The sequence below is a fragment of the Gallus gallus genome, chromosome 1, assembly GCF_016699485.2.
Source record: "Gallus gallus isolate bGalGal1 chromosome 1, bGalGal1.mat.broiler.GRCg7b, whole genome shotgun sequence".
NCBI classification, from domain to species: domain Eukaryota; kingdom Metazoa; phylum Chordata; class Aves; order Galliformes; family Phasianidae; genus Gallus; species Gallus gallus.
Genome location: NC_052532.1, coordinates 110,976,489 through 110,994,407, shown reverse-complemented (window position 1 = coordinate 110,994,407; position 17,919 = coordinate 110,976,489). Strand labels below are relative to the sequence as shown.

At 37.5% G+C, this 17,919-nt stretch overlaps 1 protein-coding gene across 16 annotated transcripts in view; it reads left to right on the top strand.

Moving 5' to 3' along the window:
* KDM6A (lysine demethylase 6A) overlaps positions 1 to 17,919 on the top strand; it is a 150,715-nt gene that overhangs the window by 66,021 nt on the left and 66,775 nt on the right. For all 16 annotated transcript variants that reach the window (XM_015300708.4, XM_040671113.2, XM_015300678.4 and 13 more), the window contains exons 5-6: positions 2,434 to 2,492; positions 11,777 to 11,897. In XM_015300708.4, coding sequence (XP_015156194.1) covers positions 2,434 to 2,492; positions 11,777 to 11,897 — 180 coding nt within the window. The remainder of the gene's footprint in view (positions 1 to 2,433; positions 2,493 to 11,776; positions 11,898 to 17,919) is intronic.

The window sequence follows — 17,919 nt, the reverse complement described above, 5'->3', positions numbered from 1 at the left end:
TGTGAAAGCCCCATCCAGCTTCAAGACCAGATTAAAAGGTATTTTTTAATTATTAGGGCAAACCTAATAAATAATGAACAAGCAGTGCTTATGGTGTTATGTTCAATTAGAACTATAGTATTTCAGAACAGATGAATGTGGTTCATGCTGACTTTTCAGAATTTGCATCTTTACATTCACAGTAAATTATTATGAAATCTTAAATCTTGCCCTGTTTTGTATTGAGAAGGCAGTGGTATCCTAGCGTGCTAGGTCAGTTTCAAATGCTTTGTAAGGCTAGAGGAAAATAAGAATGAGAAAAATTAGAAAACCAGCCATGGAACAAGGGACAGAACAATAATAATGGAGTTTTATGTTACTGGGGCAAGAACAACCTGAAAGCTTTATGTAAATTTGATATATTAGTACATTTGGACAAATCACCTGTATTTTGGTCTTGTCACATGCTTTCAATGTTGAGTATTATTAGCCCTTTGAATCAAAATAACAGGTACATCAATATTCTGAGTGTGTAACTCACCTGTATTGTGAACTCTAATAGATATCAGAAGAGGAAATTAAATTCTTTGAGAACTGAAGAAGTTTTAGTTGTCTGGCTTATTTATTTATTTATTTATTTATTTTGCAGTTGTGATGCAGTAGTGATTAAGGATTTTTTAATTATTCTCCTCAATTGGTATGGTGATCTGGTCTTGAATCACAGTTGTTGAATCTCCAAATAACGTTGCACAATTTTGTTAACTTCTGTTCTGCAAAGAAGCCTGAGCTGAACAGAGTAAAGGTTGCTAGGCATATATTGTATTTTGCAGGTTTCCAAGTTGCACATGTGAAAATATCTCTTCTTGTCTTACTTTGTTTAAAAAGACTTCTAGACTGAGACATTATGTATGTTCAGTTTTTGAGCTTTTCTTTATTCCTAGTCTGTTGTTGCCAGAACACATTTGGATAACTGGAAATGCATGGGGTGTGGAATTTAAGATCTGTGTGTTTATAATGTCCATGCTGTGCTTTTGTTCACTGGAACTGGAATGTAATTTTATGGTAATATTAGAGCGTCGTCTTTTATTGTTTATGTTCTTCTCTTTCCACTCCCTTTGTACAGTGCTCTGATAGCCATAGTATCTGGACATTCCAAAACATTTTCTTGGAATCTGTCCATTGCTAAAGCTGTGATCCAACTGTATTCATGAAAGGATCTTTGGTGTTTCCCCTGTTTATAATTTGCATTTAGAAAATACAAATGAGGTACATTGAAATCGTAATACTAGGTTCTGTTTCTGATGAATGGTTGCTCTTCAAATTAGGTTTTGGTTACCATTTATTTTCTAGGAGAAAATTGGTTACATCTTACGTATTTCAGTTTGGTTTAATGTATAGCTGAGATTCTTTTTCTGACATTCCATAGAAATTAAATTGTTGAAGAAGTGAATGGGAGTGGAATAGGGATTATCTTGAAGAAGAATCTTTGGCAGTAGAAATTTCATCTGTGTTCATGTGTCAGAGCCCTTTTATTTTGGATGTATTCATGGCCTCTCAAAAATGGCATTATACAGAAGAAAAACCTAACACTGTGTCGTAGGCAGCATATTCGTTTTCTTCTGTAAATAATAGAATAGCTGCTAAACAAAACAATTATACTGTGGCATAACATTTTATCAAAAGAAAAAGCAGTTTGTTTATTTTTCCATGTTTTAAGAAATATGTAATAATTATTTGTAAACATTCATTGAACTCCTTAGTAATGTCACTTCCAAAAAAAAAAAAAAAAGGTGGAAAATGAGTTTTTGGTACAAGAGTGGTACTTTTTTTTTTTTTCTTTTTACTACAAAATAAGAAAATCAAAGATAGAAATTTGATTAATGATGAAGAAACATGCCTGCCCTCCAGTTAAAGCTGATGGTCTGTATTTTTAGTATTGATAAAAAGTAGAAGTCCCTTGAATGTGTTTTCAGATTCTTTTAACTTAGCTTCTACTTTAGACAGTGAAATTAAAGTGTGCATCTTTGTTTATTTTTACATGAATGTAAATTACTGTAACTGTGGCATACTCTTAGGTTCTAAAACATTTTTATTGTATTAAATTGCCAGACCATCGTTTGCTTCCCTGCTGTTCTGCAAATAGAACAAAGCACATCAGTTTCTCTTGATGTAAAAGTACTTGCATATTATTGTTGACACTGTTCCTCCAGAGATAAATTTCTGCATTTAAATTCAGAATTTAGTTTCAAATTTTACAGAGAATTTTATCTATTTTTTTTAAATCTCTAACTATCATCTCATTCCCTTTTTTTTTCTTTTTTGTTCATCCTTCTCAGTGTGAAATTAAAATATGCATATCTTACAATGGAAATTGAATATTGAACAGTGAGCAAATACTTGCAACACAGTCATATTGGTTTATCTTTGTTCTAATGTTGATTCTTTTCTTTACAGAATGCTGCCTTTTTATATGGCCTTGGTTTGGTCTACTTCCATTACAATGCCTTTCAATGGTAAGTTGGAATAAACTAACAGTGTTAGTGTATTTTGTGGTGTTTTATCAATAGGTGAATATTTCAGTGTTAGTGTGAAATAGTATAAATTTTATAGTATAAACATGATGTTAGAAGATATGTTTTCCTAGATCTCATATTTGATTGCAACGTGCTCATTGCAAACACTGTAGTTGCTTGAATAGGGAAGCAATTACAGAAAAAGTGGTTTAGCTTCCTATAATACAATTGAGCAAGGGGAATGAAATGGTATGATTTGACAGGTTTCTATGAATTCTTCATATCTATGGTCAGTAGCCTGTGTTGTGAACAAATTTTACATTTCTCTGGGAGAAGCATTGGCAAAAGAAGTTTCTGTTTAGCTGCTGTTCAGTAATTTTTCCATAACTATGTATAGTGAAAGTTTTAAACATGAGCAGCAGTACGTGAACAGACAAATGCTTTGCCGTGCATGTTTAAAACTGACAGAAAATGCAGAGTTAGAAAGAGCTGTAAATTCTGGCCGGATTTTGGAAGTGGGAAGGGGCTGCTGTTCTTTTGGGGGTGGAAGAAGGACTGGTTTTGGTGTTTTCATTTTGTGGGAAGTTTTGTTTTTCTCTTGCTTCACTGGAACTGGGAGAAGAATGATAAACAGCATAGACTTGGTCACTGGGGTTCTGTGGAGATTCTCAGACTTTCCTGGTCAGTAGTAAGAAAGGTGCAATTTATTGTGGATACCACTGGGGAAAAAAAGTAAAGAAGATGCAGCGTTTAGATCATAGCTTTTTTTCATAAAATTGATTAGTTTATTTATTTTATTATTTTTTTTAACAGTCATTTCTGGTGATTTCCTTGTAGCGTTTCTTTCTCTAGTAACACTTAATATAGAGGCTGCTAATAAAATAAAAGTAATTTTATTAATTGATTAGTAAAAAGTTTATGATCGTATTGGGCTGGGCCTGAAGCTAGAAAAGTAAAGTGGCTGCTGAGTGACAGCTTCAGGCAAGAAAATGAGATCTCTTCCCCCTCTTCAGTAAATTGTTACTATATCAAAAGTTTCTGTGTATCTGTAATACAAAAGATTCACGCCTTCCTCAGCCAGGAAATAAGGTTTTATTCTTCAAATTAATGTAATTTGGTTAAATTGTAAGCTCAGAACCTTGATTTTTTTTTCCTCGTACAACTCAAATGTTTTCTTTATAAATAGTGGTGAAATGTATGCCACGTATTGTACATGGCATATGATTCTGTTGCATCCTAATTAATGTGAAAAGAACATAAAAGTTTTCAGGAAAATTGAGTATCTTTTATTTTGAGGTTGTGATTGATCTTTAATTTTGCTGATCTACAGAAGGTTCTTGTTCTGATGTAGGCTCCACTTCATCATTTGACATGATACAATTTGCACTGTGAAAATGGTAGCAAACTGAGGTGAAATTACGTGAGTCAAAGAAGTTAAATTTAGAGAGTTCATTTTTGAAAGACCACCTGTTCAACATAGATTGTTGCCATTAGTAGATCAGGCTTTTTTTGCGCATTCCTGTGGATGGAGCAACAACGTCAGTTGAGTGTGAAGTGTAAGTATTGATAGATCATGGCTAGGAAGTAATAAAGATTTTTCTTACGTGCTTTTAAAAAAGCTTGTTGAGAACATGAGTATAAATTGGTAGTCTTAAGTTATAATGTCTTAGTTGCATGTAGAGCTGTATGTTAAGATCATTTAAAATAATCCAATTTTTTACTTCATTCACACAAGGAAATTATATATGGTTTAGTACTAAGGAACTTAGGTATCGGGAGAGCACTGGGCAGAGTTGTTAGAGGAAGAAAATCTAATACGGATAAAATCTTACGCTTCTGTATGTGATTTTTTTTTAAATTCCTTTGATTGATTTTTCCTTTAGTTGAGGACAGGAGTGGGATGTGTGGCTGTGAGTATTCAGCTATGACATAGCAGCTGGAGCTGATAGCAGGTTGCTTACTGTAGGTATGTTCTTTGTAGATCTTTGTTTTCTCCACTGCAGATTGCAAGGAGAATCCTGCTTCTTTCATAGTGAAATGCTAATTCAACTGTCTTGTTTCTTGCTGCGGCTGTTCCATTTATGTTAAAACGTACGCAAATATGTACATTTCACAAAGGTAGAAGAGACCTCAACACTGTTTAACATTGTTTAGCCTATTGTACTTAATACATGAATATTTTATATTATCCACACAGTCTTAGATATTCATAGACTTTAATGAGAGTCATGTACATATTCCTCCCAAAAGACTGGGTTAATGAAGTGTTTGATGATTTTCCATCTGTCATATAAATAGGGATGATATAAAAGCAAGTAGGAATAAGGTCGGTTTTAGAATACTTCTTTCTTATTATTTTATTTTTGAATTTTCTAGTATTCATAAAAATAAGTGTTGGGCTGACTCCAAAACATGTATGAAGTTCACTGTGTTCAGTATTACACGCTTCTGTCCATAGTAAAGAAGCACTACATTGTTGAAGTACTAAATCTTAGCTGACATATCATTTTATATTGGTTGTTTTGTTTAACAATTCATGTAACAACTGAAAGCACTTATATACATATAAGCTTATACAAAAATTGTGATAGTGTGATCGGATCAAAGACATTTTATGCAATTGTTATAGAAAGATATGACAGAAGGATTTAGCTCAAAAAACTGTATCAAACATATTAAAAAATGTCATATAGATCTTAAATTTTAATGCTCTATTGTTTTACACCATTTATCATCAAGCAGTGAGAAAAGTGGATGACTGATTTTCCCTGTTGTTTCTGTGTTCTCAAGTAGAGCAGAACACTGGGAGATAGCTGAGATATTGTTATAACTTGAATAATTTAATGTTCTCATTAGTTTTCTTCTAGGCTGAAAATTGAAAGTTTTGGTAGATCACCAAAGGCTACTTCAGTTTTGCACAATAGCTACAGACTATGTAGTGGGTTGGATGCCAGATTTGTTTTTTTAATTCAGTAAGGATTCTGAACCTGACTGGTTTATCATTTGCTGATTTATGTTGAACCCACCAAGAGAAAAAAAAAATGAAGTCTTAGCTCTGCAGCTGTGTCCTGGAATTGGTTCTAGCATGCTCTTTGGATTCCAGAACACCAACTGAGGTTCTCTGAGGCCAGTCTGCAGTGTTTCCAGTGACTGTTACCCTGCAAATTGCTGGACAGTGTATGTGAGAGAGACTGTTAGTGAAAAATGTCTTAAAGGAGACTGAGACTTTTTAGCCTCTCTGCAGCCACCCTTATTCAAATAGAAGCAAGAGTATTCATGCAGTATCAAGTTGGAGAAGGACTTGGAGGTCCTGATGGATGATAAGCTAGACATGAGCCAGCAGTGTGCTCTTGCAGTGTGGGAGGCCAACAAGATCATGAGCTGTACCAGAAGATGGGTGGCCAGCAGGGAGAAGAAGGTGATTGTCCCCCTCTACTCTGCCCTTGTGATGCCCCATTTTGAGTACTGTGTCCAAGCCTGGGTCCGCCAATACAGGAAGGATGTGGAGCTCTTGGAGCAGATCCAGAGGAAGGCCACGAAGATGATTAAATGGCTGGAGCACTTCTCCTGTGAAGAAAGGCTGAGGGAGTTGGGTCTGTTTAGCCTGGAGAAGAGAAGGCTATGGAGAGACTTCATTGTGGCCCTCAAGTACTTGAAGGGAGCTTTCAAGCAGGAGGTGGACTGGCTTTTTACAAAATCTGATAGTGATGGGACAAAGAGGAATGGCTTTAAACTAAAAGAGGGGAGGTTTAGGGTAGGTGTTGGGAAGAAATTCTTTCCTCAGAGGTTGGTGAGGCACTGGCACAGCTGCCCAGAGAAGCTGTGGTGTCCCATCCCTGGAGGTGCTCAAGGCCAGGTTGGATGGGGCCCTGGGCAGCCTGAGCTGGTGGGGGGCAGCCCTGCCCATGGCATGGGGTCTGTAACCGGATGATCTTTAAGATTCCTTTCAACCTAAGCCATTCTATGATTCTAAGTGATAACTAGATTATCAGCTGAACTGCTGTCCCTGCTTCTTGCTCCTTCAAAGCAACCCCTAGCTTGTGTAAGCCAGAGTGTACTATGCATCGGAATTTCTCCATGAGCTTGACTCCTTGAAAACAGGATAGGAACTCAGCACAAAAAGGTTTTGTGCATCTTTAACTCTAATTCAGAATTGGATCTTTACATCAGGAAGGCAGCTGCATCCCTTATCCTTCTCCTTATTCTTATCTAATTCAGGTAGAGACATTTGGTGGATAACAGTGAGGAAGCATGTGAAACTCCCATTAGGAGAATGTGCAGCACCTCCATCTTCAGTGTACAAGTACAGAACAGGCTCAACACACCCCATCACTGCTGCTGTTGAATTCCACGATGCTCAAAATACCAAGCAGACAACAGAAGGCAGTTTTCAGATATCTGTGTACTGTATCTGTGTACTGTTGTGTACTGCAACTCATCTCTTGGTCACCATGCGGACCTCCAGACACTCGAGAATCATTTTTCTCCTAGAAATCCTCCAAAGATTTCAATGGGACAGGAGCGCTGTACCTACAGGAAGACATGCAAAGCTTAACTATCACCTGTGAGGTGGCCTTAGTGCCACTCACATCAAACTATTCAGTTGAAGGAGTCTGGTCTCTTTCTCACTTCACACCAAGTTCTCTGGCTGTCATTCTGTTTCATCTTTTTTTTATTTTATTTTTAAAGAGAGTGGAGTTTTTGTGTTCTGTCAGTCATCTTGAAAAAGTAAAACAGCCTATTAGAGTATTTTTAAAGTACTCAAATCTTCAGGGAAATGTAAATTTTTTCATTAGTCTCGTAGCCCAACCTTCAGCATTGTATTCCAAGTTCATCTACGCAAGAAGCTGTTATTTCATGGCAGTCACTGTTTGCCTGTGACAGTGAGAGAGTCTTGTGCTGATAAGGACCATTCTTTGCACTTCTGCTTCCTCTTTCAAAACTTTTTTTTCTTTTTCAGTGGTAAGCTGTTATTAACATAGTAGGATTTATGCTAGAGGGGGATTACTACTGCTTTTCCAGCAGGACCAGATCCTTCAGATGCTTCTCAAGCTGTTTTTGTCAGTGGTTGGCAGATCATAGAATCATAGCATCACCAAGGTGCGAAAAGACCTCCAAGATCATCCAGTCCAACCATCCAACTACCACCAATATTTCCCACTAAACCATGTCCCTTAGTAGAACATCTGAATGTTTCTTGAACACCTCCAGAGACAGTGACTCCACCAACCCCCTGGGAAGATCCAGGCAACTAGACTTTTCCACACAGGCTGATGTGCATAGGAATGCTCACCCCCTACTGGGGACCTCCTTAACTTTAATGGGAGCGTTCCACTCTTCTGTGCAAACAGCAGCCGCTGGATTGCTTCATCAGATGCAGCATTTGCTGTGCATGCCTCCAGGTATATCAATAGTTTGTGACATTATGGAGGGTACAGCACATGATGTAATAGTCCAGTGGCTGCAGTTTGCCTGGGAGATGCTGAGATTCATCTAATTGACAGTGACATTGCACTGGTAATTTGCAGTCTGTGGAGCTCCTGCTTTGAAAACACCTGCTTTGGGAAAGTCCATGAGGGATATTATTTGTAAAAAAACAAGTTTTTTACCAATAACTTGTTATCTTTAATGTGCACATCTGTATCTGTGTTTCCTTCTCTCTTCTATCACAGTTCTGGTTGTTCTAAGTCTGCAGTTAAATTAATCGGAGAGCAGAGTTTAAACATGCTCCATGTAGATACTGCATTGTCAAAATAGTTCTTAGTTTTCTGGTAGCTAGGTCTACATATCCCTTTTACATATATGTAAAATGAAAATGTACATGTAGACTACACATATTAGTGGCAATTAACCATTAACAAAGTTGTAATTGCTTTTCTCCTTTGTTGTCTCTACTTTCTGTGATTGTATATCAAACCTGCTTCTTGGACTGATGAAAAAGCACAGTATCTGTTAGTATCAGAAAAAGAAGGCAGTCTTTGCTGCTGTATTTTTGGAGACTGCTGCTCAAAATGTTTCAGCATTCAACTTCTAGGGCATAATAGACAGGGAATTATCGTGCCTAAAAACGGTTAAAACATTTCATAAAATTGCTGTAATGATTACTTCTGTATACATAAGTTTTATGTTCAAACTGCATTGATGAATTTCAAATAGAAATTTGTCCATGTTGTCATGACATTTTTATTAGTTATGCTTGGAACAGGTGGTCAAAACATTGAAAGAGAATGAAGAATAAGAAAACAAAAGTTTCACTCCAGCTGCATCAAGTAGAATGTTACATTTTGTAGGCTTATTCTGATTTTAACGTATTTTGTTGGAAATGTACATATGTTAACTTTGGAACAGTTAATTGATGCTATTTTGTGATATTCTTTTGCCTGGTTCAGATCTGATTATATTCACAATCTATGCAAGTCAAACTTTCCAGAAAGTCTTATGAAAATTCACTGAATCTTTAATATAATATTCTATTAATTATTCTTCAGCTACTTTCTTCACTTTCATAGTGAGAGGCATTGTTGTATAGGTGAGTGGGTGGGAAGATAGCTGCAGCATTGATTTTGAAAGTCTTGATTTGGAGATGATAGATTTGTGTCATTTTTTTTGCCTGATTTTTTGTAGCAGTGCTGTATAAAATGTAAGCCCAGAGGTGCACTTAATCCTCTGTAGTGTCTGTTTTCCAATCCTACCTTCTCCTTTTGTCTAACGTTAGCTAACCTTTCCTGCTTGTTAATGGAAACTCTTCTGTTCTTATTGAAAACTCTAATTTAATTGAAATAAATTCCCGTAGACTTAACCAAAGTTGTTTCTTAACAACTGGTTGAACAATATCCATAGAGAACAAACCTGAAGTATTTTCAGGTAATTTAGGGGTAATTTAGATCACTGTCGTTTATTTCTGCAACCTGAGAGCTCCCAGACATTCAATTCTGATGTAGCCTTTGGATAAATCAAATTCAATTCTGATTTAGCTTTTGGGTTGAAATAGGAAGCTCTGTCTGTACATGAAGGCCAGTTAGTAAGCGGTGGAGTCTAACAACATATTTGAAGATGGCTCTGTTGCCATCTCTGAAGGAAGCTCTTTTCTTCTTAAGACATGTCGTGTTCAATGTGTGACGGCACATCAGGCTGTTGGCTTATATCACCTCTTTGGTCTTGGTACCAGCAAAGAGCTTTAAGGGAAAACATCTCCTCAGCTTGTATACCTTGGGTCCTTCAGACCCATCTTTTATTTGAATGTAGGCTTGGGAGGAGGGCAGAGTGTAGGTGAGCAGGATTACCATTCTGCATACAGTATAAAACAGCAATGTCTTAATTTTGGGGGTTTGTTCTGTATTTGATAGGGACCGCACTTACTTTTTTAGAACTTGGCATTCTGTCTTTGAATGGATTTTTAAACACCCGTGGCTAACAGTCTGAATACTGTATTAAAGTTAAGAAATGCGCGTGTGCAATGATAAATACATACTTCTCTGTGTAATAAAAGCATAGCTTAAAATGGTAATAGAATCTACAAGCATTCTTAAGCCAAAATCCAGTGGTCATTTCTGTGTTTGGCCTTCCAGTTTGAATTGTATGCATTTAGATAATGGTGGACGTACTGTTATAAGAAATGGATTCCTGTTAGTTATGATTTCAGCATAGTTTCTGAGGTGTGTCATTCATCACCACTCACAGTATTCCAAGTGAAGCTTAAACAAGGTGTGAGGAACACCTCAGCTAATGCGAATTTTGTCCCTTTTGTGCTTTACTTGCTCTTTTTCCTTGTGTAAACAGAAAAGTAGGGTGTAAGGTGAGGTAAACTTTTCTGTACACTGTTTCTGTTCCACAGTGAAAATTTAGGTTTTTTTTTAAATTGGTCTGTTCTTAAGCTGTATTTTAGTGAGTAGGATAGTGCTTTAGGTACATACATTTCTGTTGTATTGTCTAGAGGAAGTTCTGTACCATCAATGTGTTCTGACATCAAGAATGAGAAAAGTGTTTGTAAGATTTTTAGACCAGAAGCATTTCTTCTGATGAATTCAATAATGAACTTGTGTGTTTTGTTAATGAAGTCTGTGCAAAATATTGATTGAATTTCTCTTTGCAACTTTTGTCCTTAGAAATAACAAGATGCTTTGATTGTAAGTTAATTCAGTTTGCTTGACCATAATGTGACGTCTGACATGGTGGTATGTCCTGTCCAGCATCCATGTGCTGCTCCACAGGGGGTGTAGATCTTCCTCCAGCCTTGCCCAGTGTGATTGCCTGGAGCATACAGAATGAGACTTAGTCTCCTTGGCATAGGTGCTTGAATCCTACCCTAAGTGTGACGGGTTTCTGATTTCTGCCATTATATGGGCTGTGGTGTATGTGAGGATCTTTTCTTTTATCCAGTCACTTGATTTCAGGAGAGCTAACATGATGAGTCTTAGCTTCTTTCTGAATTCCTCTGAATTTAAATCTGTTATCTTTTAGCTTCATTTCAGCTGTCCTAATTTTATGCAATTGGCCTGAGAAGCAAAACACACTGTGTCAATCTTGTTTAGAGTCATACCTCTTCTTCCCCAACATACAGCTGATCTGTAGTGCTTTTGTTTTGTCTGGCACTGTGCCAACATGGGCAGGAGCATGTATAAAGAGGATTTAAAGATAAAGACTTAGAGCTATCTTCAGCTATCATGGGAATATGAAAAGCAAGTTACGGTGACAGGAGAGGAGGCAGGCTGTCCAGCCTGTCTTCCTGGAGGTAGCTAAGTGACTGGAATGTAAGGGAGTAATAGGTGAGTCCCTACATTGGAGTTGGTGCTAAGAGAAGGAGTAATAACATTGAAAATAGAGCAGGTTGGGGCAGTGCGTGGAGATGTGTGCTATCTTCCAGGCCTAACATTCTGCTGCTACTCTCAGGGATCTATGTGATCTGTAATCAGAACAGCCCGGCAAGGAGTTAGTTCTGAAAGGGATGATGACTCTGTGTAGTATTGTTCAGCAGTTGAATTCATTTCGTTACTTATTCCTGAATCATACTTTCTGAAATAGCAGATACGTTACTGTGTTGCAGGCATTAAGTTAGTTTCTCTAAATGAAACTATTAGACTTTCAGATGTATTCAGACATCTGAAATGCAAAATTGACCAGTCCTTGAAGAATGAAAAGCGATGGAGCAAAAATATTTAAACTGTTAATATGTTCTTCAGTAACAATTTTTTCTGATTCATTTTTAAGTTACCATATGAATAACAATTATAAAAGTAATAATTCAGTAAAAAATAATTCATGTTTTTTATCTGTTTGTCTTTCAGGGCAATTAAAGCATTTCAGGAGGCGCTTTATGTTGATCCCAGCTTTTGTCGAGCCAAGGAAATTCATTTGCGACTTGGACTTATGTTCAAAGTGAACACAGACTATGAGTCCAGTTTAAAGGTAAGTTTAAGTCCTTTCAGATTGAATTTAATGTTTACTATAAGTAGCGTTGCATCTTAAAACTGGAAGTAATGTATAAATCATAAAGTCACAGAATGGCTTGGGTTGGGAGGGACCTCAGAGATCATCTAGTTCCAACACTCCCTGCCAGCCACTAGGTCAGAATGCCCAGGAGCCCATCAAGCCTGGCCTTGAATGTCTCTAAGGATAGGGTGAATGCCTCCAGGATGTGTTCAATCCCACAGTTAGAGATCTTTGATCTAGACTATAATGTGGAATAGCAAATGAACTGCACTCAGTCATACTGGTGCTTGTTAATGAGCATTGCTTTCTAGCCTCTCCACTTGGCAAAAACACAGTCAAAGATTAAGTAAAACCAGACATTTTAATGTCTGTTGCATACTACTTCCTTTAGAAATAAAAGTGCCTAAGTATGAAGTATCATACTCTAAAGACGGAGTAAGGATAGGATTTGAAGTGTGTTAGTTACTACAAATATGCAGGAAAAAAACCAGCAAATTAAAGATGAACACTGATACTCTAGCAGTTTAGGTACAGTGGGATGAAAAATTTGTTTTGAGGCTCTCATTAGAGCAGTAAGTCTTGGGGAAAGGCTGAAGTAGTACAGAAAGCTGGAGAAAAAAGAGGAATTAGCAGCTTGATTTCTAGATATTCATCTCTGTTTTTCTAGCTTAGAGAAGTATTGTAAACTATGCATTCATAAAAGAACATTAATAATAGAAGGCTTTTATATTTTATATAAATAATGTTCTCATATATTTTATATTGTTTCTAATTTTCTAATAGTGTAAAGGAAAGAGGGCAAACAAGGCTGCAAGGGCCACTCTGGGTGAGAGAAAAGGTTTGCAAAGGTGGGGGCTGCTCTACCATGTGTGCAATTGATGTGTGCCCATGGCAGTGAGACATGATGAGGTGCATAAAAAGGGGTATTAATTAATTCCTATATTTCATCATTTGAGAGTCTGATTGTAAGGCAACAATTTCTGACTAATCATTTAGAAATTGCATTAATACAATACTTTGTTTCTTGTCTTTAATTTTAAATTATTTACCATTTGCCTTTTTTCAATTTCTGTAATATGTAACTTTATCTCCCTCCATTCAACATCTTCGCTCTTTTATCCTTCCTTCCACTTGGTACTCTTTATCTCCATGTTCTTTCTGTCACAGAATCTAAATTTAGGTATATGCATCTCTGAAAAAGGAAGCTTTCATTTTTAAAGGAGTTTCATATTATGCTGGGAAGTTCATCTGTGTGGTTGAAAATGCTGTAGTTTGTAATTCAATGTAATTTATACATATATTTCTGCCTATTAATCTCTACTAAAGAACTATTGAAAACTTCTTTGCTTCTGAAAGTGTTGCAGAATTACTTCGTTTTCCTGATTTTTCCAGATTGTTTTCCTGCAGCTTCTATTTGTGTGGCTATCAGAAACACATCAAAGATTTGAAAGAGTAGAGTGTTATGCAGTTTGTTCCTTTTACTCTTTGTAATAACAGGAAGCACTTCTCATCAGTGTTTCTTCTTGATTTATAGTCCAAGCTTTCACCTATAGAGCCAGGTGAAACTGGGAATTTTAATTAGAGAGGGCAGTGTTGCATAGGAGTATGAAAGATTCAATGTAGTAAGTGACAAAAGAGCGAGGGCATGTAGAATTAGATCATTGTATTGAAGAGGGATTATATATGACTTTGCATACATAATGGTAGGGACCAAAGGTCCTATTTCCTCTTACTCAGGCAGGAATTTTGTATTGGCTGTTACAATATGTAGGGGATAAAAGGAGTGCCAAAGAAATGTTTTTTGTTTGTTTTTGTAGATACCTTAAGGACAAATAGAAGTGTGAACACTTAGTTAAATTTAAATGAAGTAGTGAAAGGAAGGTCTGCATTTTGATTTCTAGCAGAGTGATAGGATCACAGAATCACAGAATGGCTTGGGTTGGAAGGGACCTGAAGGATCCAACCCCCCCTGCCATGATTAGGGCTTCCAGCTGCTAGATCAGATTGCCCAGGGCATCATCCAACCTGGCTTTAAACACCTCCAGGTATCCAGAGGCATCCAGAGCCTCTCTGGGCAACCTGTACCAGCACCTCACCACTCTCTCAGTAAAAAACTTCGTGTAAAAAAGTTTTTCAGTAAAAAACCCTGGCATGTAATCTAAATCTCCTTTCCTTTATTTTAAAACCATTCTCCTTTGTTCTGTTACTTTCTACCCAAGTAAAAGGTTGATTTCCCTCGCGTTTGTAAACTCCCTTTGAACACTGGAGGGCCGCAGTGAGGTCTCCCTGCAGCCTTCTCTTTTCTAGGCTGAACAAGCCCAGTTCTTCCAGCCTGTCTTCACAGGAAAGGTGCTCCAGTCCTTGGATCATCTTCATGGCCCTCCTCTGCACCCACTCCAAAAGCTCCAAATCTTTCCTGTGTTGGGGGCCCCAGACTTGGACTCAGTATTCCAGCTGGGACAATCACCTCCCTCACCCTGCTGGCCACTCCTCTTCTGATGGAACATGGGATGCCATTGGCCGTTTCGGCTGCAAGCGCACACTGCTGGCTCACATGCACTTTTCATCAGCTGGTACCTCCAAGTCCTTCTCAGCAGGGCTGCTCTCAGGGAGATCTTCCAGTTTGTATATGTATCTGGAATTACCTCAACCCAAATGCAAAACCTTGCATTTTCTTTGTTGACCCTCCTTAGGTTCACAAAGGCCCGTATTTCAAGTCTACCAAGGTCCCTCTGGATGGCATCCCTTCCTTCTGCTGTATCAACTGCATCACTCAGCTTAGTGTCATCAACAAACTTGCTGAGGATGCACTCAATCCCACTATTGATGTCATTGATAACATTAATAAAGAGTACCAGTCTCAAGACGGACCCCTGGGGCACACCGCTCATTACCAGCTTCCACCTGGACTTAGAGCCATTGACCACAATACTCTGTCTGTGACCTTTGAACCAATTCCTTATCCACTGAATAGTCCACCCTTCAAATCCATATCTCTTCAATTTAGAGTTAAGGATGTGGTGGGGGACCATGTCAAAGGCTTTGCTGAAGTCCAGGTAGATGACATAAGTTGCCTTCCCTTTGTTCACTGATGCCATCACTCCATCATAGAAAGCCACCAGGTTGGTTGGGCATGACCTTCCCTTGGTGAAGCCATGCTGGCTGTCCTGGATCACTTGCTCATCCCTCATGTGCCTTAACATGTCTTCCAGGAGGATCTGTTTTATGATCTTCCCAGGCACTGAGGTGAGGTTCATCCGCCTGCAGTTCCTGGGTCTTCCTTTCTCCTTTTCTTGTAAATTGGAACGATGTTTCCCTTTTTCCAGTCACCTGGCACTTCACCTGACAGCTATGATTTTTCAAATATGAAAATTGCCATGAATTAGATAACTCCTCCCTGCTGTGCTATAAAGTATATAATTCTGTCACTAAATCAAGTATTTAGATAGATATGTTGAGAATTTGTTCTATATCGTTTACTAGGTTTCGTTTTATCTCTGCAAAATAAAAAGGTCACACAGATCGTTAGAGATTTTTCATATAGCAAAGTTTTGGTTTTCAGTACACCAATAAGGACTGTGAGAAAAGCACTAAAGAACATTTTTAAAAATAGAAAAGGAATTAACCTTTTTTAAATGCAAAATTATCGTGATTCCATTGTTTTTATGTGCAATGTGATTAAGGCACTTAGGAAAACAAATAACAACAAAAACAGCTTAGCCTGAAGCACAGCAAAGATCTTCAAAAGGATTATGAAATAAACATGAGAGTAGGTTTGCACTGAGGACAGTTTCCTTTAATCGGTATAACTACAGGCCTTTGCTAAAAGGATGTCTCATTTTGCACTTTCTCATTCTGATTGCTGCGATGAGTCTAGTGACTTTCCATTTGCAGAGTGAAGTAGACCGCAAGTCTGAACCAGCTCAACTTGTGATTGCACAGATCTGTGATAAATGCGTGATAGAAAGCAGGAGTGTGCAAATGAGAAGGAGAGGGAAGAGCTGTGTTGTTCCCTTCTGATACACAGACACAGGAAAATCTACTCTGGAATACTCAACTGAAACACCTAAGGTTGAGTTTCTGTTTTGCTCCCTTGACTGCAAATGTTGCTATCTTTAGCAGGGAATCAATAACCAGCAGTGAGGAGCAAGACCGAAAGGACCCAGTGGAGCAATCCAAGTAGTCTTGAACAGTTTGGGTTGTTTTCATTTTTGTACAGCTGCGGATTTAATATAGAGTCTTGAGACTGATTCATTTTATTCTACATTGAAACAAATCCATGTGTCCATCAGAATATATAAATTGAGGGGTAGAGTAAGTGAAATGAGCAGGACAGTAGCTTCCTGAAAAGCCTATCAGATTGATCTAAAGTTGAGGTTTAAGTCAGAACTCTCTGTATTAGAAGAATACTAGACACAAACTAGACACAAGGCAGAAAATAATTCCGTAGTGAAGAGAACAAAATGGTGGAGATTATGCACAAGCACGAGGATAAAATGAGAAAGAGTAGTGCAAAAGGATGTTTTTACAGAACGTCTGCTTCCAAGACTGAACGTCTCATCTTTTCAAAAAAAGAAGGATGATTTCTGTTTTGGTTTCTTTTTTTGTAGGTGGCGGTGGTGCTTTTTTGTTTTGTTTTGTGGACCTTGTCAAAAGGATTCAGGATTTTAAAGAGTGGCGTTGGGTTTTAGGATCAAGGCAGCTAGTGACTGGCCGTGAACACAGACCATTTCCCTGAGGCTCTGTCTAATAGAATTCATAGTCCAGTATGAGTTTCCTGTATGACACTAAGGCAGAAAGTAGAATTAAGTTTTCATCTGATACTCTTTTTTGACGGTTCTGAATTTCACAAATTGTACCAACGTTGCATTAATGTACTTTAAAATATCATAATATTTTTGATGGTATTTAAACATTCATGCTAAGTCTGTAATTGCTAAGAATAAACCACTGCCAACAGATGAGTCATTGCCAGTAAGAGTCTCCAGGCAAAGGAGGAAGGATGGGAATCTGAAGGTCATATATTCCATGTTTTTCACAATTTTAGACCATTAACATAAATCATCTATATTTTATGTAAGCAGTTTAAGCACAAAATTAATTTTTACTACTTTAAGATGTTGATGATCAAGAGAATTGCTAGAGTGCTGTTTAACAACCATAAAATCAACTCCTGGTGTTTTTTCAAAATCAGTTATTGCTTTTGCATGTTTTTAATATTGCTGCAGTTAGGACTTGCAGATTACTCCGAGAACCTTTGACTGCTCTGTTACCCAGTTACTATAAACTTTGGCAAGAACACCAGGGATGTTGAAAATTACTAGGTCTGCAGGATTACATTAAAGGAAAAGTATGGTCCTCCTGGTTGAAAGGAAAGTTGTCATTCTGTAACCTGACAGTTCGGACAGTGTTATCTTGAACAGTGTTATCTTGAACTGTGAATGCTGTATTTGTGTCATTCATCAGAAAAATAGAATTAATTCCAAAGTCAGCTGTTTATGTTGGGGGAGGGAGAGGAGGAGGGCAGGGATTTTATTATTGCTATAGCAGAAAAATATATTAAGGTTTATATCATAGTCCTAACCTTTTCACACTTCACTATGTGTCCCAGCTGCCCCTTCCGTATTTGCTCATGAATTGAATGACACTAAAAATACTGTTTTCAATTTTGTTGTCTATGGTGGTTCCATGATAAGCTAAAAGAAGAATAAATCAAGTTCTTTAGGAATGCAGTATATCTTTTTATTAGTTTGTCTAGTGAGTTGGAAAAAGTGTACAAGTTTCTGAGCACATGCTCCATTATTTCTGGCATGTCACCTGCTTATTCCAGTTTTCCTCTTTGTTTCTGTATTCTTTCAGTTTTTTGCCTTTGTTTTCATACATGTTTACTCATCCTACCTTAGGCGTGTGTCTCAGTTCCTCTCATAAGTACATTTGACTCTTAACCAGTTGCTAGCAAATACACTTGAATGAAAGAGGTTTCAGAGAAGTTTCTAGA